Below are 25,532 nucleotides of genomic sequence, written 5' to 3' on the forward strand. Positions count from 1 at the left end.
TGCATTTTAATAGGAATATTTTAAGAATAAAATAAAAATTCGTTTAATTAATAATTTAGTTAAATCTAATTTTATCTGACTGCATTATATCAACACTACGTTTAAAAAAAACCGTTATATTGTCAAACATTGTTGCTGTCATTGTTGCCACATTATTTTAATTTTAAAAAGTCTAGGAATATAACTTTTCAAATGGATAATTTTTCGTTTATTGTCTCATTTTATTATATGAAATTAAATTTTTATGATTACTATGATTTAATTAATTAATATCTTTCAAAATTTATCTGTTAATTTTCTGGTTCACTTAAACACTCGTATATTTTTTTGCGTGCAAATATTTTTGTCAAAACAACAAATATTTTACATTTAAATAAAATAGTTAAACACAGCAAGCATTATTGTAAATTGGAATCGTCTAGTATATATATATATAAACCATTAATCCCGATATTCTCTAATTAATTGAAAACCCTAGTTACTATATTTCTATAGACTTATTAAACTAATTTCTTTTTAAATTATAAAATCGCAATCCTAACTGGAATCCTAAAAAGTCTCAAAAAAGAATAACACGTACAAAATGATTTATTGAAAATCAATTACAAGTTTAAATCGTCTAGGAACTTTTGGAAGTCTAGGAACATTTTGCTTATCCTGCCTTTAACATTAAACGTTTAAAAAATAAAGAATATGCGTTTATTTATATTTCTTTAAAGGTAATTAAATCTTTTAAATATTATGCTATATAAAATAACTCTAGATATATATATTTTAAAAGATTATTTAAAAATCTCATAAAACAAGCAGATGTTATAATTGCGGACGGCCACTGTTAACGTAGTTGTTGAATCTAAATATAAATGTAAATCTAAATTGAATATAAATTTATCGTTAATATAATTATTAAATCAATGAGTAAACGGTGATACATAAATTTATTAATAATCAATATTTTTTACTAAAGACCAAAATTGGTAGACGGATCAAATAAAATGAAATAAAAAAAAATAGTAATATTGCGAATAACGTGTCTCGTATTCAAGCTTGTGCCACCCGCCATAACGAACGCTTCTTTATACGAACGAGTTCGTTTGAATGAGCCATTCCAACGTGTGTCAAGAATTGTGAATTAGTGTTTGTTCTTAGGTGTGAAAATTTAACTTCACACGAGATAATTGCATACGACAAGACTTATGGTGACAATATAAAGTCATGGAAGTTGCGCGAAAGTTGCATTTTGATGCATGTGATATTGAAGACGAGGAACTCAATATAAGCAGCATTGGAAACAATTCAAGTTGCGATATCGAAGATGTTTTGGATTCCTCGACAGAATATTCCCTATCTACGCTACAACCGAAAAAATTGGCTTATAATAGTTCACCCGATAGTGATCTCAATGATAGTTTTACAATACCGCATAATAACAAAATACCGACCATTAGTGTGACAGGTTAGAAATTTAAAAAATATATATATTTAAATTTAATTTAATTATTTGTGTGTATCTATAATGTGTGTGTATATGGAAATGTATGTGAACACAACAAACACACCCTTTACATATTTATAAACAAACATTAGTACATTTGTAATTGGAAAGAGTACTATCAATGGAACGTTGCTATTTAAAATGCATTCTGCTTTGTCTTGCAATGTAAATCTGTTTTTTTTTTCTTTTAATATTTATTAATTAAATAATATAATAAAACTTTTAGTGGAATCATATATGTGTGTGTGTGTGTGTGTGTGTCTGTCTGTCTGTCTCTATCAAAACATTAAGGTGAACTTGTTCTAGATTTAATTAGTTTGATATAAGAAAATAATTAAAATATCAATTATTTAATATTGATATCTAATATTTAATACTTTAAATTGTATATAGGACCTACTGGTATAAAAATTCCATCTCGTGAAACTGGCAGTTCACAAAAAATGTCTTTAGCTTGTAGCCCTCCATACAAGCGCGTCAGAGCGTTGAGATTATTTGATTCACCAGCTACACCTAAAACTTTGATGGAAAAAAGTACAACGCATACTCCGCTTCCTAACAAATGTTCTAGATTTTTCATATTGGAGAAACCTAGACCTGTAGCTAGTAGTTACCAAGGTAAACCAAATAAACCTGCAGCCAATGTTAATCCTTTTACGCCAAGTGGAATGTTAATAACAGCAAGAAAAAGAAGCAGATCAAAACGCAGTCTCAATGGGTACAGATTAAACTATTCACTATTCTTTAAGATTTGTATCCCATTATGTTATTAATTTTGCTTTCTTTTTATTTTTTAGATCCCCAGACATTCCTAATGATAAGTTTGATCTCGCTGACTCTGAGGATTCTGATAATGAAATAGAACAACCAACTAAACGTGTTGCTTTACACGAATCCAACATTCCCAGGTACCATAGAGAGTTCCATGAACTTGGCTTGATTGGTACTGGCGAATTTGGTTCTGTTTATAAATGTATTAATAGATTAGATGGTTGTGTTTATGCTATTAAAAAAAGTATTAAACCTATAGCTGGAAGTATCAATGAAAAAAATGCATTAAACGAAGTATATGCCCACGCTGTTCTTGGCAAGCATCAACACGTTGTACGATATTATTCAGCGTGGGCAGAAGATAATCATATGATTATACAAAATGAATATTGCAATGGTGGTAGTTTGGCGGATGCCATATTAAACTTGCATAATGAAAAGAAACAATTTTCTGAAACAGAAATGCGCCAATTATTATTACACGTTGCTGAAGGTTTAAGATATATACACAGTGTTCAGTTAGTGCATATGGATATCAAACCTGGAAATATATTTATTTCTAAGGAAAAAAGGTTGCTTGCTGTTAATTATGATTCTGCGGATGATGGTTTTGACGAAGAAGAAATAGTTGAAGAGGAAATTACATATAAAATTGGAGATTTAGGCCACGTAACATCTATTAGTAATCCGCAAGTGGAAGAAGGCGATTGTAGATATTTGCCAACCGAAATCTTACACGAAGATTTTAATCATTTAACGAAAGCTGATATCTTTGCCTTGGGTCTTACAGTATATGAAGCTGGAGGTGGTGGACCACTTCCCAAAAATGGTCCCGAATGGCATGATATTCGAAATGGAAATTTGAAAGAATTACCAGCATATAGTAGAGATCTCAATGATTTGCTAAAGGTAAATATTTAATAATTAATTAATATAGCATTAATCAGAGTTTTAATAGCAGAAAAAATAAAAACTTATTAGTACTATTTAAAAAGAAATAATTAATATTCTTTGCAGTTGATGATTCATCCAAATCCTGAAATGAGGCCATCAGCCATATCTCTTATTCAACACAGAGTACTATGTCCATATGGAAATAAAACGAAAGCTCAGCTTCGACGTGAACTAAATGCTGAAAAGTTGAAGAATGAGATTTTATCAAAACAATTACAAGAAGCAGCTAAGTGTATCAAAACGTTTGCTCCTAACGTAGCTGCAATAAATAACACAGTTAATTCTGGAGGATATAGATTAAGATCTGCAACGAATAAAGCATCAAGCATAGAACATAGAACATCGAACAGAGTTATTGGCAAAAAGGTCAATCGTAGCAATAGCAATACTAATTTTTGAATATAATCTATTGCTTTTTACATTTTATTAAAAGTTAAACAAAAGATAAAGATGCTACAGAATGATATTTCTGTTAAACATCTTAATCTTAATATTGTGATATCCTATTAATTGTAGTTTCTTTCGAAAGGTGAGCAGCAGCCAACTCTCAAACTTTCATGTCATTGTAATATTATAGAACATTGATTTCATTCTTATTTATAAAATAGATTTATTATTATTAAATCTTGTTTAGAAATATAAATGGATTTGGGAATCAACAAGAAGAAACAATATTAAGTGTAATTTATAAGTAACAATTGATTCAATGATAATATTTCAATGATATAAAGTGCAGTGTGTAATTGCATGAAACTATAATTAATCTTTTTTTACTGTGATGAAGACTGGTATAAAAAGTGTGTCTTTTATACAAAAACTAAGAATTTTATTAGAAAATTTCCTTAGCTTTTGTTTCGCAGAACATCTTTAAAAAAATCAAAATCACATGTAATATTTCACATTACACAACTGTATTCTTCTTGATTATCATTGTTACGAATATATTCACTTTTTTCTTTTTTACTGGATAATATGGTTAATGAAAATAATTTGGTACGACATTATATGACATATAATATGATTGATTATGATTGTTGTACATTTTTCGAACTTATGTGCAAAATAAATCTGTGCACTTAACGTTTTTAAATCCAGTAAATGAATCCTACTTAAAAAATATTTTTTCCATTTAAATTTCATAATCTCAAATCTTTCATTTTATTAGATATTAAGTAGCATTATTTTACCAAGGGCTTAAGGTATCAGTTTAATTGAAATTAAGCTGTGTTCTATCTAAAACATAGCTTTTTTTTTGTATACAACTAATGAGTAGCTGACTTTGTGTGAATTTGCTTTTTCATTATTGATTTTCTTATTTTTTCTTATTTTTCAAAGATGTGTACATAAATCTTATCTTTCATTATTTTTATTTTTATTTTGTGTGTTATGAATTATTACATTTATTTCAATTTTATAAATTGATAGTTCTTTTGCATGTTCACAATTAATTTAAATGTTTTATCTGAATATTAACTCGTAAAACATTTATTATTCATGATGATTCGTTGACATTAACAACACCGTTGCTCTTTTTAAATAAAGCTTGCCTAATCTTCGACTAGTTAAATCTAAGAATCATAATGATAAAGAACTATTGGGTGTTTTTTTTTTTTTTTTTTTTTTTTTTTTTTTTTTTTCTTTTTTTTTCTTTCTTATGTATTAATATTTATAAAAGGCTNTCTCTCTCTCTCTCTCTCTCTCTCTCTCTCTCTCTCTCTCTCCTTTCTCTTTCTTTCTTATGTATTAATATTTATAAAAGGCTTACATATTAATTTAATATTAATTATTTGTATATGATCGGGACAATTCATAATATCTAACTATCGTCAGAATGGCCTATCCAAAATAATAGACTTTACACGACTAAAATTCATTTAGAATTTTTTTCTGGTTCCGATTGAACTCATTTACAAACAAACAAAATCAAACGATAATATTTAATGTATTTTTAATTTATATCTTTCAGACCTATTATATCAGTTTTTGGATGCATGTAATTAAAATATAATAAAGGACAAAGAAAAGGTTGAAAAATTTTAAGTTGATAAAATAATACTTTTTTACCAAGGTTATTGTTTATACGGCACATTTATCTATATCTAAAATATTTAATCATACTTATATTTGTAGTATCTTTATATGTTCATATAAGATATTTAAGAATAATTACTAACCATGTGTTTTTTGTTAAAAATGAATTAATTTTTCTATGTAAGAAAAAAATATTGTCAAGTTCTTTCCATTAGCATGAGAGATAAATAAATTTAGTATCATCATAGTTACATACGCATCAGTTCCAATATATTATATACATATATTATATTTATATATGTATATTATATTTATATATATATATGTATATATAATATATGTATATAATTCCTGCATTGTGATATAGAGTATTTAGAAAATTATATATACATATACCTTTTGTTTTTTACACATCATTTATTTCGCATCGTTATTCACAAATAAATATTGGAATGCAAGTCTGAAATAGAATGTATAATAGCATGTATATTATTATCGTTGTAATTTCAAAACGACTACCGCATTTGCTACTTAAAAATGACACATAAATGCCAAATTCTTGTAACAAGCCTTTGTAGTATTCAAAAAAATGTCTTATATGATATAAATTTAGTTTGCTTCTGTTTTATTTGTGTTCGTTTAGAAAGCATAAAGGAACATTGTTTGACTATAACATTTCGATTTTAATTTTAAACGTAAATCGAAAATCAATTTTGTAAGATGCTTGTAATACAATAATGATTATATATAATCTCATACGAATTTTGTAATAATTTTAGCATAAGTATAATTAAATTTGTAAATCATTATTTTTATTTTTGTATTTAGACTTAAGTTAATCCATCGTAATACTTACCCATATAAATTAGGTAAGTAAAACACTGGAAACTTATAATAATATGTGCCAATTAGGGTGGATCCTGACTCCTGGCAGAGAACTGATATCTTTTAATCTTTCATAAATATATAATAATATTTTTTTATTACTAATACTAATTACAATAATAAATAGTAGTAGTCGTAGTAATAATAATAATGTTAGAAGTAGATCTCTGAGTGCAAAACATTGATAATTTCCGCGCTTATAGATAGATATCCCTAAAGGATATTTACAATTTAGTATATAAGGAAGCGTTTTGAGCTTCGTAATTCTTTTATTTTTCTTTTTTCTTCTTCTTCTTAACGACGAACATATTTTTTGTATATTTTCATATGAGAATAAGATATGAAAATTCTTGTTCATATAAAAAACATTTACCTGTTTAGTATAATCACTATTTTCATATTTAAGATAACTTCACACTTCTTGAACTACTAATGCATCAAGTTCCTCCTGCCCGGGACATAAAACTGAATCAATGTTATAAAAAGTAGCATGAAGTGTTATTAAAAACCAGGATGCACCTATAATAAATTTACATATATTTTAAATTATTCTGTTTTTTTTTTAGCATCACACTGTAAATATTAAGTAGCAGCAATACAGATAATAATTTATCTTAATCTTACCGAGTACCCAAAAAAGAACTGCTCCAGCTCCAACCAAATAAAATATAGGCAATGAACAAATTCCTATTAACAAATATAATTGAGCTAAAGTCAATTTATGACCGAGAACAGACAATCCTCCTTCATTAGTATGTCGTTTGGATATTTTATAACAAGTTCCAAGAGGTATCATAACAGCAATAAGTAATAAAGGCGATGTAATCCTAAAATAATATTGCAATAATGACGTTTCATATTTCAAATGTTACAATACGATGTAAAAATAACATCATTTTTCTCAATAATTTTAATACATTATAAATATTGTTGGTAAAACTTACAAACAATATATAAATAATCCAATGAATACAAATAGATAGTTGCTCTGAAAGTATTCGATATTTTTAACAATTCGTTTACTTAATCTTGAGACGCTTGGAGGTGAACGGAAATAATTGGTATTTAAAAATAAGCTCCAAGGTTTGATATTAGCTTTCCTATGTTCGATCCATGCTTGAACTTGAGGATATTCTAATTTACTAAGTTGAAATTGTGGTAATTGCAAGAAATTAGATCTAATGATACAAAAGAAATATACAAAATAGGTTATATTCAATTATCTTTCTACTTAAAATATGTTGCATAGTTTCCATACAAATATGGTAATAAATAATAAACACAATATGTATAAAAATTATAATATATTTTTAATATATTTTAAATATTTCTTTACCCGCTTATGTTAGGTTTAAGTGGTGGAGCTTGCATTTCTCCTGAAATTGTAATATTCGTGTCCATTGTTTTATAAAATACGAGCAACACCAGATTTCAAAGTAAATAAAATAATTTCCTAATAAAAATATTTAACATTTTACAAAATTATGTTACAGTTATTTTTCAGTTCGACCATAAGTCGAATTAAAACGAAATAAATTGGGCGTGCATATATATATGCATGTGTAAACATTCTGAAAATACATATTAGTCATATCTCATTTATCATTTAATCAAAAATTATTGCAGTGTTTATAACGAAGTAATGGCAATAAAACTTGTAATGTTAAATTTGTATTTTCATTTTAATTTTTAATTTTCAATTTTCATTTTTTTTTATTGAATTTGTTTCTCCGAAATTTTGTAAGATCAAATGATAAAAATAGACGAGAATATATTTAGAATCTCAATTATTTTCGTTATCAAACTTTCTACCGACACTTCCGGTATTTAAATAATTTTCTAGGGAAATTTGTTGCATTTATGTGATTACCGTAATCATTGTTTTTAATTACAAATCATTGTTTGAAATAGATGAGAAAATAAAAATAGCCCCTTAAAAAAATGATAAAAGTAAAGGAAACATATTAGAGGTGTATGAAACAATTCCATTGTTAATTCTCTTGAGTACTTCCGGTACCAAAAAAAACTAAATGCTCGTTCTAGGGGAATTAGTTTTACTGAGTTAGTCAAACTGTGAATATCAGTCATACTTAGTATTTGTGTTCGTTTCGTGTACTGAGAAGTGAAAATGGCTGAATAAAGAAAGTTATAGTTAAAATGTTTATACCAGAAGCAAATCATTATACAATGGAGACTTTATCAAATGAATTGGAAAATGCACCTGAATTTATACCGTGTAGTGAAGATAATGTCATTTGTTCAAAGTGTAGTATTATTTGTAATAACGAAAATTCACTTACAGTTACTTCAGAACGTGTTCGTCGCAATCGCGGCACTAGAACCTGGCAGACTTGTAAGCATCTATTAAAGCGTATAAGCAAATTTCATGCTTTGCTTATATTAACTGATTAATTTAGAGGATATTATTTTTCTGGATATTATTGTTCTCATATTTTTAAGATTGCAGGTTTCAAAGAAATTGTGCCTTCTAAAATGATTTTAACAAACTCTGAGATATTAAACAGCGGCTGCAGCGTTACACCAAAGAACGAATTTCGTTCTAATGAAGACAACAAAACTGAATCCACTATAGTATCAGATAATTCAATCGATTCTAATAGTTCGTGCGAGATTATATTCAACGATTCAACGGAATCAAACAACGAGGAACGTATCCCAGAGTCCGAAATTTACGATGGTGATGATTACGATGATTATGAAGATTATGATTCTGATGATGATAATGATGAAAATAAAGATGATAGTGAGGAATTTAGTAGTGAAAGTGAGAGTGACGGTGACACAAGTCCAAATGAAGACAATTGTATTAGTAAAACTAAAAAGGTAATTAATTTTAATTTTAATTATAATATATATTAACACGAATCAAATTATCTATGCGTATTCACAAGTTTTCAATTTTGCTTAAACGTATTGAAAATGTAAGATTTCAATCACGATAATCAATTACAAATAATCCAAAATAGCATGCAATTATTCTAAGTTGCATTGTCATTTCTGATGCAATATAGTAGCAGAAAAATACTTAAAAGGAAACGAAACTATTTATAACTCGTGTCTTATTACTGTAATGTATAATGTTTATTTTAGTATATAATACAATTGCAGGTGACATTTAACCTCAAACCTGTTGTTCATACCATGATTAAGTGGGACTACGCATATCGTGCTGCCAGGAAAGGCCCATGGGAACAAATGGCCAGAGATAGATCCAGATTTAATGGACGTATTAGTAGCTATCATCTTATACTTGATCCTATTTTACAAGATGATCATCGGGTTCGTATATGGACAGAACGATTCTCATAGGTCAAGCAATTAATTATTCTTCAATATCTGTACTAGGAAAATTTGTCATCAAGGTTGCTGAGAAAATTATTTAAGAAACGGAATAAATATTTGGAAATCAAAGATAATGTAGTTTTAAAATTTTCCGTAGAAAATAAAACAAAGATGTGAATGTAAATAACAGGGATTCTCAATAGTATCTATATTAAGATAACAAGTATTTAGAAATCTTAATAATAATAATATTAAAGATAATAATATCCAATTTTTACAAACAAATTATACTTTACAATAGTCAATACATTCGTTTAAATAAGAAACTATGGAAATTGTAGTAAAGAAATTATTCGATGCACGCAATGTGCATACGCTTTTGCAAATGCTTTTCGTAAGATACCTCTGTTGCAATTTTTAATTCAAATAAGAATCCCTGTATTTCTTCACAGTTTCGGATTTTTGTTCAAAAAAAGATTGGAGAAACTAACGAATTTAAAAGATTATATAATAATTTCTATTTTAGTTAAAATTTATGCATGGTTTTAATAGTAATTTAATAAACATATAAAAAAGTACAGTATTATTTTATTGAAAAATGTAAAATGAGATACTTTAACAAAGCGTTCTTAGAACACGTTCCTCTATTAACCTTACTATTTATTGTGATTATTATTTTAATATTTTTTTTTTAATTTTTTCGCTTATTGAATGTTATTTCAGTTAATGTTTAAATATAATGATTTTTCAAAAAATAATGACCAACATGAATATGAAACATAACAATGACTTTGTTAAAGATTCAACAAACGCATTTCTGAAAATTCAGCAACCTTGCAAAAAAGATATTGAAGATTTGTAAAATTGTTTTAAATAAATTCAAAATGAAAACTCACAAATAAAAAATACTACATACATAGTGGTATATTTCAATGGGAACAACACTAATATTCTGAATTGTTAATAGGTAAAAAAAAAAAAAGAAAGATCTTTAAAAATGATATATTTATGTTCTTATTGAAATATTCCATACTGTTATATTCCATCTGTAATCACATCCATATTGTAATATTTATCAAAATGAAATGTAAAATCCTATATATTCAGTAAAATTATTATCTGCAGTGTAGTTTTGTTTAAGAAATTTTATGTACTGTATATAACATTAAATTATTAGACAACAATTATTTTTTAAGTTCTATCATACTCATCAGATGTATATAATATATAACAAATTTTTCTAATGTGACAGAGTACGAACATTATGATTCTTAAGCTCATAGTATAAATGTATATGTGTATATGAGAAATGCGTGAGTTCAATGAATTATTTAATGAGAGCAGTTAATAACATACGCGTGACCTGAAAATAAAAAAAAATAGGAATCCAAAAATCGAAAATAAGTAAATAATCTATGCGAAATACGTAGCAAGAAACTTTTCACTGTTCATTTTATAATCTGTCAATAATTGACGAATCGAAAACCACCATTTGTATATGCTCTTCACATTCCCAAAGAATACTTCTTCACTAGACAAATTAATTATCGTATTTAAGTGCATAGATTAAAGTGTTGTCTTTGTTAATAATGAGATTATGTCGTTGTTAATAATGTGATATTTAAAATGTTGAAGATAAACAAAAGAAAAAAAAAAAATTTGCAGAATTCGGAATAACTTGAACAAAAATTTTCTATACAATTCGAAGAAGTATGTTTGGAACGATTGAAGGAACGTCGATTAATAAAAATTATTCAAAAATTATAAATCATTCGTTTTACGAACATTTATAATTATTATCCTCCTTCACATTTGTCTTAAATAATAATAATAATTATAATAAATAATATAAAAAACACGCGCGTAAAAGAAACGTGTTCACGTGTTTTTTTATTATTATTAAAAATAAAATATATCAATAAGTTTAACAAATTTAGAAATTAAATGTGTTCTATAAAATTGAAATTAAAATGCAATTATATTAGAGAAAGATTAATAGCTATTAGATGGAAAATAGTAAAATGTAGATAACGATATAAGAAAATGATGAAACTTTCGACTATTATTTCGTTGATTTCTCTATCTTCACCAACACACTTTTGTTTTACTAGATTTTGTAATAGTGGTCATTATTACTCATCCTATTCTTGGATTTTACTATCTTCTATTTACAAATTTTATTGTTTTTTTTTGGTTTTTCTGATCTTTAAACTTTTATTTGAATAACTGTAACTTGAAAACTGTAACTTCATCTTTATTATTGCTTCGCGTTTATTTACACACATAATAGATTTATTCTCTCTTTTACTTTTACGTAAATTTATATATTATACTTTTATTAAAGATTTATTCTGAAAAGAATAATGACGCTGCGACAAGTTTCTCGATAAATCCTAATCAACGACGATGACGAATTATTATTTACTTGTTCAAAAATGGACTTTATACATATTTATATATACGATCAATAGTGAAAGCGTGTGTAAAACGGTAACTATTTATAAATACTATAGTGTTATAGACTATTCGATGGCACAAGTAATCTTATATTTCTCCTTTCACTAACTAGAAGATAATATCGAGATTGTGGTCATGGATATGTTTATCATAATGTTTGAAATATGCGATAAAACGCAACAAGATTGGATTAAATTGATTCTTAAAAGCAATATTGATTAGCTTACACGGTTTTCCTTTATTATACGTAAAGATCTACATCCATAATCAATTTCTATTTGATTTAAATAATAAGAAACTAGTTTGAAATAGAAAATCATTCCCATGTATTTTTATTTTGTAGACATATTATCTTTTTCGTGAGAATAAAAGGCCAACCACACTCTGATTGTGAGAAGTCAAGAGAGAGAATAAAAAAAAGTATGAAAAAATTATTATCCACAAATGTTTCAGTAAATTTCTTCGCGATGGCGTGACACGTATCATATGGCTCTTATTTTTTCTTCGATAAGACTTAATTACTATTCCGAATAAAATTCATTCCTATATTGTTATATTCTATTTCGAAATTTCAAACTCCCACTCCCGTGCCATGTGTATTTTGACGACGATAAACACTGTGCACATATATAAGTAAGGCGAATGGAATGATTACGGTTATTTTCGCTTTCAATATAAAAGGTGGAAAAATCTCGATATTGTTTTTAACAGGATACAATTTTACGCCGCCGACGACACTTTCAGAGTTACAATTATTCATTTGATATTGTATTACATTAATAGTAAGATTGATTACTATCGTTTCACGTGATCGATCCATCAAATACAGCCTACGAAATATAAAAAAAGAAAAAGAAAAGAAATAAATAATGAAATAAGTTAAATTTTGTAAAAACATATATTCGTTAAAATTTGCATTTTTTTCATAAACTTTATTCATTAATATTTCTCGAAAGTATATCATTATATTCTATATGATAATTATGTAAAACAGTTGGAATTAATATAAGATTCCTAGAGATAGAATATAAGATTTGATTTCATCCGGGATCCTAAGAATATCTTTTTTTTTTCTACTAGCACAGTAAAGAATTTTTATAAATTAGCGAATCATGTATTCGACAGAAGGAGAGGGATAGATAGATAGATAAAATAAAAACGTGTCTTAAAGACGACATCTTGGAGAACAAACAGAGCAATATAAAGAGTCTCCAAACAGGAATGTTTTTACAATTGTCCGATGAGGTATATAATTGGCGTAAGAGTGAAATTCATCATCAATGTACGAAGTTCCATCCACGATGAAGATATACTTGGCATATTTTCTTCTTTGGGGTTTCATAAGCAACCACCAGTTGGTTGAGGCTACAGAAGTTGAATCTTCATCAGCAACAGTATTGGTTGATGAACCATCAACGAGCGTTAGCGATAACGCGAGTGTCCTTGAAACGAGTTCATACAGATCGTCGTCCGGAGATGGTCAAAAGTCAATTAGCTCGAATTCGTCTAACTTGGTAGAGAAAGAATCGAAAGGAGAGACTTTAGCGAAGGCTGTATTGAAACAATCGGTAGGTTCAAAAAGCAAATTAGGATCAACAGGCAAAATTAATCCTGTTCTACAGGACGATAATGTTCCAGAAAGCAACAACGAAGTATCATTGGAAGCGGCCAAGGGGAAAGTAGAGGCAGAATCAAAGGTCCAAGTTGATGCCACTGCTGACAAAGAAGCGGATATCGAAACAAAGTCTACGGTGAAAGTAGAAACCGAAGCCAATGCACAAGCCGAAGAAGATGCAACTCGAGTCAGGGCCAAAGCGAAAGCTCGGGCCGAGGTCGAGGCTGAAGATAGAATACGAGCGGAGGTAGCTAAACGAGTGTTAGCATTAGCCAAGGAAGAGGCCAAGATTCAAGCTGACAAAGCGGCGAAAGCAAATGCCGATGCTATCGCGAAAGCTAAAGCTTACGTGAAAGCATCCTTAGCTGCTGAAAAAGCTGCCGCGGATGCAGCCGAGAAGATGAAAAAAGCTATGACATTGCAAACGGCCGCAGCTATAAAAGCAGCAGCTGCTAAAACAGCGCTTGCGAACGGGGAGACGGCATCTTTGCGTGCAGTTGCATCCGCGGCTGCGGCCCAGGCCTCGCAAATCCAATCCTTGACCGCTGCCCGAGCTGGTGCTATCGCACAGAGAAACAGTTTCTTGCGGGCTTTGACAACTAGCAAAGTTGCCGCGGCAAATGCGGCTGCTGGGAATGTCGTTCAGGAAAAAGCGGTCGTCCTTAAACAGAAAGTCAACCGAACCACGAACGATACCGAAGCGGCTGCTGTAGCTCAAGCTAAGACCAAAGATGAAATATACACGGCAGTTTTGAATCAAAACGATGCCTCTAAGACAGCCATTAACACGAATGTCTTGGAACTTGCCGCACTTGAGGAAGCCAATGCAGCGTTTCAGGATATTCTTGCGGTCAACATACGTCCTTCGAGATTTTTTATCCCTCAAAGAAACCATTTGAAATCCCTTGTCTTGATTAATGACGAAGATTGATCAATATTCCTTTACAAATCTTACGATATATGCTCTCTTTACGTGAGCATTATGAAATCCAATTGTTAAGAAAAAAGAACTTCTGCGTATATAATAAATTGAAATGATAGTAAACCGAAAACGACTTATTTATTTATTTCTTCAGTTTATTTTCTCGCTATAAGTCCAACAGTTCCTCTTTGAGTTTCTGTGATCGAAACGAAATTTCAGATATGTATTGTTTGTGTGTAATACACGAATAAAGATTTTTTTTTGTAGAATAAGATTATTCTCAAACATTCGTCGAGTATATGCTGATAAAATCGAGCATTATCTTTTTACCTAGCCTAACATTAATGTCTATCGTAAGCAAAAAGATGATATAAGATCAAAATAAATTAATATCAACCCGTCTCGATATATTTCATATGTTGTAAAATATATATAATAAATTATTTAATAAAGCCAACGTCACACACAGAAGATAAATGCTGTATCTATCGTTTTCATCCTTGTTTCATATGACCAAAGTATAATATTTATGAAACATAAATACTTTTGCCTGTAAAATTGTATTTAAAGTAAAAATTGAAGACGCGATTAAAATATATTTTACGTTGCAAAAAGGATCTGTTAATTTCTTTCATATATTACGATGTACAACGACTTGAAAAGTAATCGAATGAAATTCCAAAGTTAAAACATAATCTGAATCTGAATCTTTCGTAAAACTGTTACCTGTAGACTAAAGCAAATGTGTTTATTCCTTCGTACGTAAGTACGGACTCGAAGCATCATCGAAATATCGATAGAGTTTCGTATAAAAACGAATCTTGTTTATATTTCGAATGGAGTAGGCTGCATTAATAAAAAGCAAACAAAGATTGAATGCGAGGGACATATATACCTAAAGAAGATCAAGTTTAAGAAACATAGGAATCGTGAGACTCGGGGAAGAGGGTCTGTAGATTGGTTTTTCAAAAGTGGGGGGAGGATCGGCAAGTGTTCGGAGATAACTGAAAAAATATTTTCAAAGGGGATTGGAGTTGTGGATATAGCTTGAAAGTAGAGATGCCACACGGTATTTAGACAATTGGGTACGAATCGGTATATAACGAGCAACCGCGAGGAAGGATCATCAATATTCGAAGTCACAATCGAAGATGAACATCTTAACGATACTCGCCACGACCCTCTTCCTGTGTGGCTTCGCAGCAGCACAATCCTCCAGCTCGGCGAACGCGGCGGCTTCTGCTTCGGCATCTTCCGAAAGTAGATCATCGAAACAAAGGAGTTCGACCAGAAGTTTATTGGACCTAGTGAGCAGTGCCAGGAGCAATGCCGCGTCAACCGCATCAGTCGCAGCCGGTGCCAGAGCGGCCCAGCAAGCGAGTAGATCTGCGAATGCTGCCCAAGCGGAAGCGTTAGCGCAAGCGACAGCTTCCGCGAGTCAGAACGCCAGAGCACGCGCGGCCGCAGCAGCAGCAGCATCGGCTACCAACGCGGCAGCTAGCGCACAAGGAAGGGCTTCCGTCCAGGCTACCGCAACGGCGGAGGCTGCTCAGGCCTTGGCTAAATCCGCTCTCCAAGCCCAATCTGCTGCAAGCAGTTCCAAATCTGAGGCAGCCCAAGCTTCCAACTCGGCTGATGCTGGAGCTGCTGCTCTAGCGACAGCCTCCGCTCAGGCTCGATCGACGAAAAAGGCAGCCCTCGCGTTCGCCGCAGCTGCCGCCGAGGCAAGTGCCAAAGCTGCCGCAGCTCGTGCTGCCGCTGCCGCCGCGGAAGCTGCCGCTCGTAGGGCAGTTCAAGTTGAGAGAGATTCCACGAACGCAGGATCCCTTGCAGCTAAAGCGCAAGCCGAAGCCAGAGCTGCCGCAGCCGCAGCTTCCGCCGCGAGAATCGCAGCAGCAGCCGCCGCCGAGGCCAGTGCTCAGGCCAACGCAAGATTGAAAACTGCCACCTCCGTAGCAGCCTCCAGCTCTCGTGCCAAAGCATCCGATGCCCGAGCCATGGCCGAAGCTGAGGCTTCAGCCAGGAGCAGCTCTAGGGGTGCACAACCTTCCTGGCTCGTAAGACAAGCTAGCTCTGCATCAGCCGCTAGTTCTGCATCGGCCAGTGCATCGAGCAGCTCATCTGCAGAATCTGCCGCTGAAGTCGGTTCAGCATCTATCGCATTAGCCGATTCAGCAGCCAGTGCGTCAGCCGATTCAGAAGCTCGTTCATCCTCCGGCTCAGCTGCTGATTCGTCCTCGCGCGCAGCCGCCAGTTCATCCTCGCGCGCAGCCGTTGGTTCTTCTTCCCGTCCATCGGCCGCCAATGCAGGAGCCAACGCAGCTGCTAGTTCACAAGCAGGATCCGCAGCCGGTGCATCGGGTCGTTCAGGAGCCGATGCATCAGCTATTTCAGTAGCCGATGCCTCCGCCGATGCCTCCGCCGATGCCTCCGCCGATGCCTCTGCCGATGCCTCCGCCGATGCATCAGCTCTTTCAGTAGCCGATGCCTCTGCCGATGCCTCCGCTGATGCCTCCGCTGATGCCTCCGCTGATGCCTCCTCCGGTGCCTACGTCGATTCCTCCGCTGATGCTTCCGCCGAATCTTCGTCGTCCTCCTGGTCCTCTTCCAACCAGAATGTCTGGTCATCCATATAGTTGACGAAACTTCAACGATAAAAGCTACCACATCCACCCAAGCAAACCATTTTGATGAAATATCTATTTCACGGTAGCCTAACCAGCAAACCCTTGCACAAAAATCTCTAAGTAATGAGAAATCGTGTCTAAATTGCTCTCAACTTGTAATAAAAATAAATTTGAATCTAGCATGTATATGATTTTATCATCCCTCTACGCTCTCTGCATATCATCATTTCCCTTTGCGTTTAAAAAACGTTTCACGATAAACGTTTCAAAATTATTTGGAGGAAAAATAAGAAGAAAAGATCATAGTCGATCCGCTTTATCTACATTATGATTTTCGATTAATTATCTATTTTTTTTTGATCGTATCTAATAATTACAACTGTTTATAATCTTACTATAATGTAAGTATACATTTTTTTAATTAGTAATACATGTACTTAAAAAATAATTAAGAGATTTCAAGAAAGTATACGGATGGAGACTTTAATGCATGTACATTAGTAAAATATATATACATATTATTCAGTTTCATTATTTGTACTACGTAGTATTATATATATTTTTTAATAAATCAATATATATATGTATTTTATTTCTACTTGTACTTCTCAATTAATTTTACATATTTTTGGCCTTTCCTTTAGAATTTTTCATTTAGAACATAAACTTTTTTAATTATCAGTTGCTAGACAGAAGTAAAATGCTATAATGTCTGCACAAATACTGTAAAGTAAGTATTGAGAAAATTTGAGGTTATGATATTGTATGAATATAACGTGCTGAACCCAAATAAAAGATTTGATTTAAATGAAACATGTTTTTTCAATCCTACTTTAGTCAATACGAAAGAAATTCATCGATTATACGTACAAGATTGAACCGTTTGTTGTTTCGATTATTGACAAATATTTTTTATAGCTGTATAAATACGAAAGAAAGAATTCATTTGACATGTTAATTTATTTATAACAACAGTTCGTAATAGAATTGTTGAATTAGTTATTTCGATTAAGGTCTGTATAATTTATATTTCTTTTCTTTGATGAAAAGTAGAGACAATGAAATGTTAAGCGTGCCAACTAACGTTCATTCGAATTCTTAATAATTTCATAAAGAGTATTAAACATTTTCTATTATACACGTTACTCGCAAATGGTTCCTCGAGTTTGTTATTTACTCAATATAAAATATCAATGTCCAAACGTTGTGTACATTCCCAACATTTACAATAATCGTTATCGACTGTACCAATACGAAAAAGAAAATAATTTTCGAGTGTATGCTGTGCAAATTTAGCCCGAAGAAATAGATAAATAAAAAAAAGAAAAAAAAAAAAAACAAGAAAAATATACACGTAATAAAATTCGCTTGCGAGATGCAGCAGCTGTTAAGTGTGAGCTTTACGACAAGTGGGCTTTGATTTTCTTAACTAACAGTGGCAAGTGCACGGTGACAAATAAAAGAAACTGATCGTGATTGAAACAACAGAGGAATAGAGTAAAAAGGAAGAGGAAAAATTTGTATGTGGTGCTATTGAATTGGCGCGGTGGGGGAGAAAGAAAATATTTAAAAAGAAATTGGTTGGTGTGTTAGGACGAGGAAAGATAGGAGCAACTGTTTGTACAATTGTTGTCGAGCGTTGTAGGTATATAATCGCGTATTCCTATATGATTCGGCATCAATCTGCGAAGTACCGTACAAGATGAACATACAAGCGACACTCGTGCTTTGCCTGCTCGCATGGGTCTATGGGTCCACGGCCTATGGTGATCCGCAAAGGTCCTCCGGCGGCTCCAGCGAATCGTCCGCAGTGTCTTCGAGTTCGGCCTCGAGTTCGTCCTCAGCCGAAGCAAGTTCGGCAAGTTCGGCAAGTTCGGAAAGTTCGGCGAGCGATGTCAGCAGAGTACAAGCTTGGACCCGGGGTAGAGGAGGTAGCGACAGCATAGTACTCTCGGTGGATTCGTCGGCTGACTCGAGAGCCAGGGAGCTGATAGAGACAGACGCTGGTTTGGGTGCAGCCGCTGCGTCGGCCCAAGCCAACGCCGAGGCCCAGGCTCAAGCAGCAGCCAGCGCCGATGCTACAGCCAATAGGGCAACCGCGAAGGCTCTCGCGTTGGCCGAGGCAGCCGTCAGGGCGGAAAATGTAGCGGTAATCAGGGTTCGGCAAGCTTTGTCGGCGTCGGAAGCTCTCGTCGCCGCTTCCAGACGCGCCAAAGCCGCGAGCAGAGCCGCCAGGGAAGCCGCCTGGGCCTCGGCAACGGCTGCCGCCAGGGCCTCGAACAACCAGGTCAGGGCCAACGCCGACTCGCTGATCGCCAACAGAGCTGCAGCCTCCCTTCTCGCTGCCGCCGAGGAAGCCCTCCAGAGAGCCACCGCCTCGCAAAACGCAGCAGCCGAAGCTGCCGCTAAAGCTCGCGCCGCGGCCCGTGCCAACGCAGCTACCACCAGAGCTGCGGCCTCGGCTGTACTCGCTTCGGCACGTGCCAAAGCAGCTATCACAAGAGCAGTTGCAGCCCAAGTAACGGCCTCCGCTCAGGCTTCTTCTGCCTCTCAAGTACAAGACCGTGCCAACGTTGCGCAATCCGCAGCCGCTGCTTTAGCTGAATCCAGGGCAGAAGCTGCAGCATCCGCAGCCGCTGCACAAGCCGCTGCCGTTGCAGAGGCTAACGCTCAAGTTGCTAGTCTCAGCAAGTCATCCGCAGATGCTTCCAGCGAAGCTTCCTCTTCCGCTTCCGCTTCGGCCTCAGCCTCGGCATCCGCTAGTAGCAGCAGCAGCACCAACAGCAACAGCTATTAATTACTACAAACGACTTTACTACTACCTACCTTCGATATAACTGTGTGCTGTCCAATTAAATCTGATCTTTTTTCATGGCACGCAATATCGCAGATTCCACCAGATATGATCTTGCCTAGAATAGAGAGCAATGGCGAGAAACAGCAAAAATAGACGCATTAACGATTCGAAAATTGTAATAATAACAATAAAAGTCTTTTATCATCTCAAAAATGATTTATATCTCTGTTTATGGTTATTCCTATGTTCCCACCCTTTTACTCGATCAATGTTAGATATAAATCGATGATGAAAAATTGAAGATACTACTTCAACTTATGTTTCTGCTTAAACTTAAACATATATATTCTTATTCGTTTACATTTTTTCGTTCTCTACTATAATATTTTTTATCAAGCACGAATATTATGTGCAAAATTATTTTTTTACACTCCGAGATCTTCGAACGTTTCTTGTATGGCCACATCTCCGGTTCAGGCCGGTGTAAATATTACTGTAGCATTGCGAAAGTTTCAAATAAAATATATGTAATAAAAAGAGAAAAGTATATTTGTGTGTAATTACACATTTAATAAATTATGTCAGATCCTTTAAACCTTTTTTTAAATTTAGCGATAAATATTTTATTATATTTTTAACTATCATTTTTATGCTTAGTTTTTAAATCAATAATTCTAAACGAATTGTTATTATACAAAATGAAACATTATTTGATTCTGTTTAAGATGCAAATTTTATGTATAATAAATATATCGTCATTTTATTGCAACTAGAAGGATTGTTTTGTTTTTATTGTACACGTACATTCATCTTTTTAGAAAGAATCGAGACTGCAGTTGCCTGTCAGAAGAAATATCTCATTTGTTATAAGAAATATATATTCTTTAGTTTTCAACATTTTCATTCAAGATTATAATATTTAAACAGATTTGCGTTGTTTTCACAATTTTAGAACATCTTTAGAAAAAGCTACACGTTCGAGACTAATCAAATCTGTCAAAAATGATGTTATTATATTATCAAAGATTTTAGGAAAAATGTAGACAAGGATTGGTTGACTTTGATCTTTACTACTAATCTGTATCATGTCAGCGTCATTTGAAAGTTTGGAAGTAACACGACAACGCGAGAACGTAGGGTGATTTATTTTTCATTTGAAAAATAACAAAAGTATTATACCTGTGACATAATTGAACAAGATTTCTAAAAAAATAGATGAATTATAGAATTATATAGGAAGAGGAAGATAGAATGAAGCGTGTGTCGCGTTGCATGGCAGTTGTTATCGAGACCCGTGAATATTTTCGCTAAATAAACCCCGTTTATTATGACAATGGGGAATCGTTAGCGGCAGAGAAAAGGCGAGTGGCAATATTTGGAGAAGCAGGAAAATCGCGTCGATTGTTTTCACAATTGCGCGTCATGGTATATAACCGGTGGATGATGGGTGGTAGTCACAAAGCTACAAAGTTCCGTGTAAGATGAAGATCCCCTCGATTCTCGTAACGTGCCTCCTTACCTGGGGCTTGGCTGCCGGGAATCCGGTGTCCTCAGACTCATCTGCATCAGCGTTATCGTTATCGTCTGCAGAGGCATCCTCGAGCTCGTATTCGAGCGCGTCCTCGGTCGCGTCCTCGAGTTCGTCCGCGAGATCTTCTTCTAGCGGCAGAACACCTAACGTGATCTTGAACAAGGCACCTAACTTGGGAGCCAGCGCGGCAGCGATCGCCTCGGCTCTGTCCAGTACTGCAGCGAATGCTGCAAGCAATGCAAATTCGGCCCAAGCTACTCGTGCAACCGCCGTAGCTCGAACGAAGGCTGCCGCAGTAGCTGCAGCCCGTGCAGCTGCAAGAACGCGAGAAGCTGCCGCTGCTGCAAGGGCAGCGGCCAACGCCCAAGCCCGTGCAGCCGCCAGGGCATCAGCGGCAGTTGCGGCAGCAAACGCAGCCGAGGCTGCAGCTCAGAAAGCGGCAGGTGCCGGGTCTGCAGCTGTGGCGGCTAGTTTGAGGTCCACCCAAGCCTCCGAAGAGAGTTTGGCGGTGCAGAATCGTGCTAACGGTGACGCGGAACAGGCTAGCCGTGGTGCCGCTGCTGCTCTCGCCGCAGCTATCAGCACTCGCGACAATGCTGCCGAGACCAGGAGGAAAGCAGCCCGAGCGAGGGCGGATGCCGCAGATGCCGCCAACGCCAACAACAAGGCGACCAGTCTTGCCGAAGCCTCTGCAAACCAAGCGGCTAGAGCAAGCTCCGCTGCCGAGGACGCGTCCTCCGCTCAAGTCGCTGCCAGAGCTCAAGCCGAGGCTGCTGCTTCGCTCACCTCGAGTGTCACCTCTTTACAAAGTCAGCAATCCTCAAGAACGGACTCCGAAACGGCCCAAGACCAAGCTTCCGCTGCGGCCAAGGCCACGGCTCAAATCGCTACAAAAGACGGAGTCAACATTGGTCTCGCCAGTGATGCCGGTGGATCCGCTCAACTCAAAGCCCAATCCTCAGCGTTGGCACGAGCTAGCAGCAGAGTTAGTTCCGGATCTGCCAGATCTTCCCCGAGATCCTTGAGCGATGCATCCGCGGAAGCGTCAGCCTCCGCTTCCGCCAGTGCCAGCTCAGATTCTAGCAGCGCATAAGGAAATTAGATCGTTCTCGAAACTCGTACCATAGTACGACGAATCGAAATCGCGATCGAATTTAGATTCATGTATTCCAGATCTCGATCATTTGCAGAAATGAAAAAAAAAAAAGCTAACTGAATTTTTGTCATTCCAAAATTAATAATAAAGAGTAACATGCTTTTCAATCGATTTCGTTGTATTTTCCTTTAAAAATTCCTCCAATTGTTTCAAATGAACAAGTACCTTTTATGCGAACAGACAATTAATATTAATTAATATTATATTCATTACAAAAATAAATATATTGTAAAATAAGCTATTTGTTTTGTCTTTATTTTCTATAACAAAAGATTGCAATTTTGATTAATCGATATAAGATTAACGACATGTAAAAATTGGGGGCTTAAATCTTGGTCAAAGAAATTGTCTTTGTCGGTATGTTTTATACAATAAAACTGTTTTGCGAATATCAAAAAATTAATTTGAAATATTTATTGCGTTTATTTGCTAGGAGATTATAACTAAAAATAAGTTTCATACTTCGTATGGTTCGCACAATTTGAAAATAATTATTAATTGACCTAAATGTGGATTGTTGCATCTGCACTTTGATTTCGATTCAAGTTGCTTTAAAAGAAGATCTCGAAGTCTTGATTCTCTCCTTCAAACGTTGCAACGATTGTTCATGCAATTAATAAAGTATCGATTTAAGGATATCGAATATTATATCGACTCCTATCTTAGTCAATTGTATAGAATCTAACACGAAAATCTTGAAATTCATAGATTGTTCAATGTATTTTAATGCAACAAGTTTTGCATAAAACTGCATAGCAAAATCGTAACAATAACCAACCAGATTTGTTCAAATATTTGTCACGAATACTCTGAATATGCTATAAAACTGACACGAATTGTTGTTTCAATAAATGATGCTTTGAAAAATAATAAACGCAACAGCTTTTGTTATTTCAGAAAACAACACCCTATGAACAACATAGATACTATTGTCATAACAATATCTGTTTTATATTTCAATATTATTGATTCGAGAGTCTATGATGTTTTAAGTGTTCGACTACTTTAACATAACACAAACAAAAGATAAAAATCGACTGTATTGATCAAGAACAACAGTCCTCCAGATTTGCATAAGCCACGTTCGATGCGTGCATTAGATGTTTTCTGTACGAAAACAAGAAAATATTATAGAATTAATTCTCCAAATATCCAACAATAAATCTAAGCCCGATAGTCACTTATGACTATTGATTTATAATGTTCATGTCAAATTTCTGAAAGACAAAGAATTAGAGGCCTCTTGCGATAACGAGAAAAGTATAATAATCTAATATTTACACAAAATATTTCCAAAAAAATGTAAGAAACGCATGTTGGCGGAGACGACACCGAGAAGTTCGAAGCATGGGTGTCGCGGATTCGCATATCAAACAGATAATGTAAAAGCATTAAAGTACGGGATAAAGCGGGGAATGTTTAATGTTTGGACAGTTGTGCGATACGGTATAAAATGGAGGAGCTATGGAGTAGATGCATCAATCGACGAAGATCCAACGAAGATGAAGAATCTCTCAACGCTCGTGTCGACGCTCCTGCTGGGAGCCTGCATACTCGGTGCCCATGTCAACAGATCATTGGCAATAGAGGACATAGACGCGGAAGCGGAATCCTCAGCTCAAGCCGCAGCGGAATCATCATCATCATCCGGAGTAGGACAATCGGTCGGGGACAGCGGTAGTAGCGCTGGTGCTAGTGCAAGTGCTAGTGCAAGTGCTAGTGCAAGCTCGTCCTCGTCTAGCGAATCGAGGAGGGGTATTGCCATTGAGGGAGCCCTCGTAGGTACCGGGGCGGCGAGTACGGCCGCGGCATCCGCGGAATTACTCGCGGACACCTTGGGATTAGGTCAGGCGTCTGCCCAAGCACAAGCAGCGGCCGCGGAAGAAGCCAACGTTTCGAGCAATGGCAATAACAAAGCTAGTCAGCTGGCGGCCCAGGCAGCAGCAGCGGCGACAGCCGCGGCTGCATCTCAAGAAAACGCAGCGGCTTTAGCGCGTGCTTCAGCCGACGCGTCCCAAAATGCGGCTAGAGCCACGGCCAGGGCTGAGACCAGCGCCTCGGCGGCCAAAGCATCAGCGGAGAAAGTCTTGTTGCTGGCCCAGAATTCGGCACAAGCGCAAGCTCGCGCCACCGAGCGTTCGGAGTCCTCGAACAGAGACGCAGCCGCGAGCGCAGCAGCCGCGGTTGAAGCCGAAAGCAAGGCTTCCAAGGCCCTTAATGCTATAGCCGATGCCAAGGCCAAGGCCGCCAGGGCTGTTGCCGCCCAGGCGGAGGCTGTTGCAGCAGCTGCGGCCGCGGCTAAGGCCCGCGCCGAAGCTGAAGCAGGTGCCGCCGTGGCTGCAGCAGCGCGCTCCGTTGCTCAAGCCGAAGCCGCCGCTTCCAGTCGAAACACCCGCCAAGCTGGCGTGGCTCAAGCCGGTGCATCAGCCGCAGCCGAGACCATGGCTCTCGCATCTTCCGCAGCAGCCACCGCCAAAGCAGCCGCTTACGCCAACGCTGATGTCCGAGCACTTAGAGCGTCGGAGTTGGATTCCGCCTCATCTTCCTCTTCCTCTTCCTCCAGCAGTAGTGCCTCCGTATCCGCATCTGCAGCTGCCAGCAGCAGCAGTAGTTCCAGCAGCAACTCCGGAAGCGACAGGATTTCATCCAACCGTGCCAGCAGCGCTGCCGAAGCCGCAGCCGAAGCCGAGAGCGAAGCTAGCTCGAGGGTTTAACCTCCACGTCCCCGTCTGTCCACCGATGGACCAATACCCGAAGAAATCCGAGTTCGAGCTTACCTTCCATTAAACTACAATCACGATTATTCTCAATAATAAAAAGGGATAAACACCTTTGATAGAACGAATACCTGAAAGATATTCTACAAATTAATTTCTCATAAACGAGTCTTGCAAACCCGAAAACCAAGTATACTTTTATTATTTTACCTCTATACCCCTATATTAAATGTTGCAATATCATAATACGTCGATTCACGATAGATGATGA

At 35.4% G+C, this 25,532-nt stretch overlaps 5 protein-coding genes across 6 annotated transcripts; 4 read left to right on the forward strand and 1 right to left on the reverse strand.

Annotated features, from left to right (window-relative positions):
• Window positions 1–1,032: 1,032 nt before the first annotated feature.
• Window positions 1,033–4,312, forward strand: LOC106789551 (wee1-like protein kinase). Its single transcript, XM_014753859.1, has 4 exons — window positions 1,033–1,456; window positions 1,889–2,213; window positions 2,293–3,175; window positions 3,284–4,312. Exons 1-4 carry the CDS (start codon window positions 1,216–1,218, stop codon window positions 3,617–3,619), a joined length of 1,785 nt encoding a protein of 594 aa, XP_014609345.1. The 5' UTR covers window positions 1,033–1,215; the 3' UTR covers window positions 3,620–4,312.
• A 1,349-nt stretch (window positions 4,313–5,661) lies between these two features.
• LOC106789536 (prenylated Rab acceptor protein 1) lies at window positions 5,662–7,767 on the reverse strand. Its single transcript, XM_014753834.1, has 4 exons — window positions 7,473–7,767; window positions 7,081–7,314; window positions 6,761–6,963; window positions 5,662–6,655 (listed from the first exon to the last, which is right to left on the reverse strand). The coding sequence occupies exons 1-4, from the start codon at window positions 7,535–7,537 to the stop codon at window positions 6,549–6,551; spliced, it is 609 nt and encodes a 202-aa protein (XP_014609320.1). The 5' UTR covers window positions 7,538–7,767; the 3' UTR covers window positions 5,662–6,548.
• Window positions 7,768–8,210: 443 nt separating this feature from the next.
• Window positions 8,211–11,208, forward strand: LOC106789556 (phosphopantothenoylcysteine decarboxylase subunit VHS3). 2 transcript variants are annotated; one of them, XM_014753868.1, is made up of 3 exons: window positions 8,211–8,489; window positions 8,597–8,980; window positions 9,266–11,208. In XM_014753868.1, exons 1-3 carry the CDS (start codon window positions 8,340–8,342, stop codon window positions 9,464–9,466), a joined length of 735 nt encoding a protein of 244 aa, XP_014609354.1. In that variant the 5' UTR covers window positions 8,211–8,339; the 3' UTR covers window positions 9,467–11,208. The 2 variants fall into 2 exon arrangements, with proteins under 2 accessions (XP_014609354.1, XP_014609353.1); XM_014753867.1 differs by having other exon boundaries at window positions 8,215–8,489; window positions 8,604–8,980.
• Window positions 11,209–12,807: 1,599 nt separating this feature from the next.
• On the forward strand, window positions 12,808–14,554 carry LOC106789537 (protein TolA-like). The gene is made up of 2 exons (XM_014753835.1): window positions 12,808–13,464; window positions 13,519–14,554. Exons 1-2 carry the CDS (start codon window positions 13,177–13,179, stop codon window positions 14,440–14,442), a joined length of 1,212 nt encoding a protein of 403 aa, XP_014609321.1. The 5' UTR covers window positions 12,808–13,176; the 3' UTR covers window positions 14,443–14,554.
• A 1,030-nt stretch (window positions 14,555–15,584) lies between these two features.
• Window positions 15,585–25,258, forward strand: LOC106789535 (platelet binding protein GspB-like). Its single transcript, XM_014753833.1, has 4 exons — window positions 15,585–17,056; window positions 18,497–18,509; window positions 18,706–19,849; window positions 24,237–25,258. Exons 1-4 carry the CDS (start codon window positions 15,585–15,587, stop codon window positions 25,256–25,258), a joined length of 3,651 nt encoding a protein of 1,216 aa, XP_014609319.1.
• The last annotated feature ends 274 nt before the right edge of the window (window positions 25,259–25,532 follow it).

The sequence above is a fragment of the Polistes canadensis genome, unplaced genomic scaffold (genome assembly GCF_001313835.1).
Source record: "Polistes canadensis isolate GaletaPanama2010 unplaced genomic scaffold, ASM131383v1 scaffold_189, whole genome shotgun sequence".
In the NCBI taxonomy this organism is placed as follows: Eukaryota; Metazoa; Arthropoda; class Insecta; order Hymenoptera; family Vespidae; genus Polistes; species Polistes canadensis.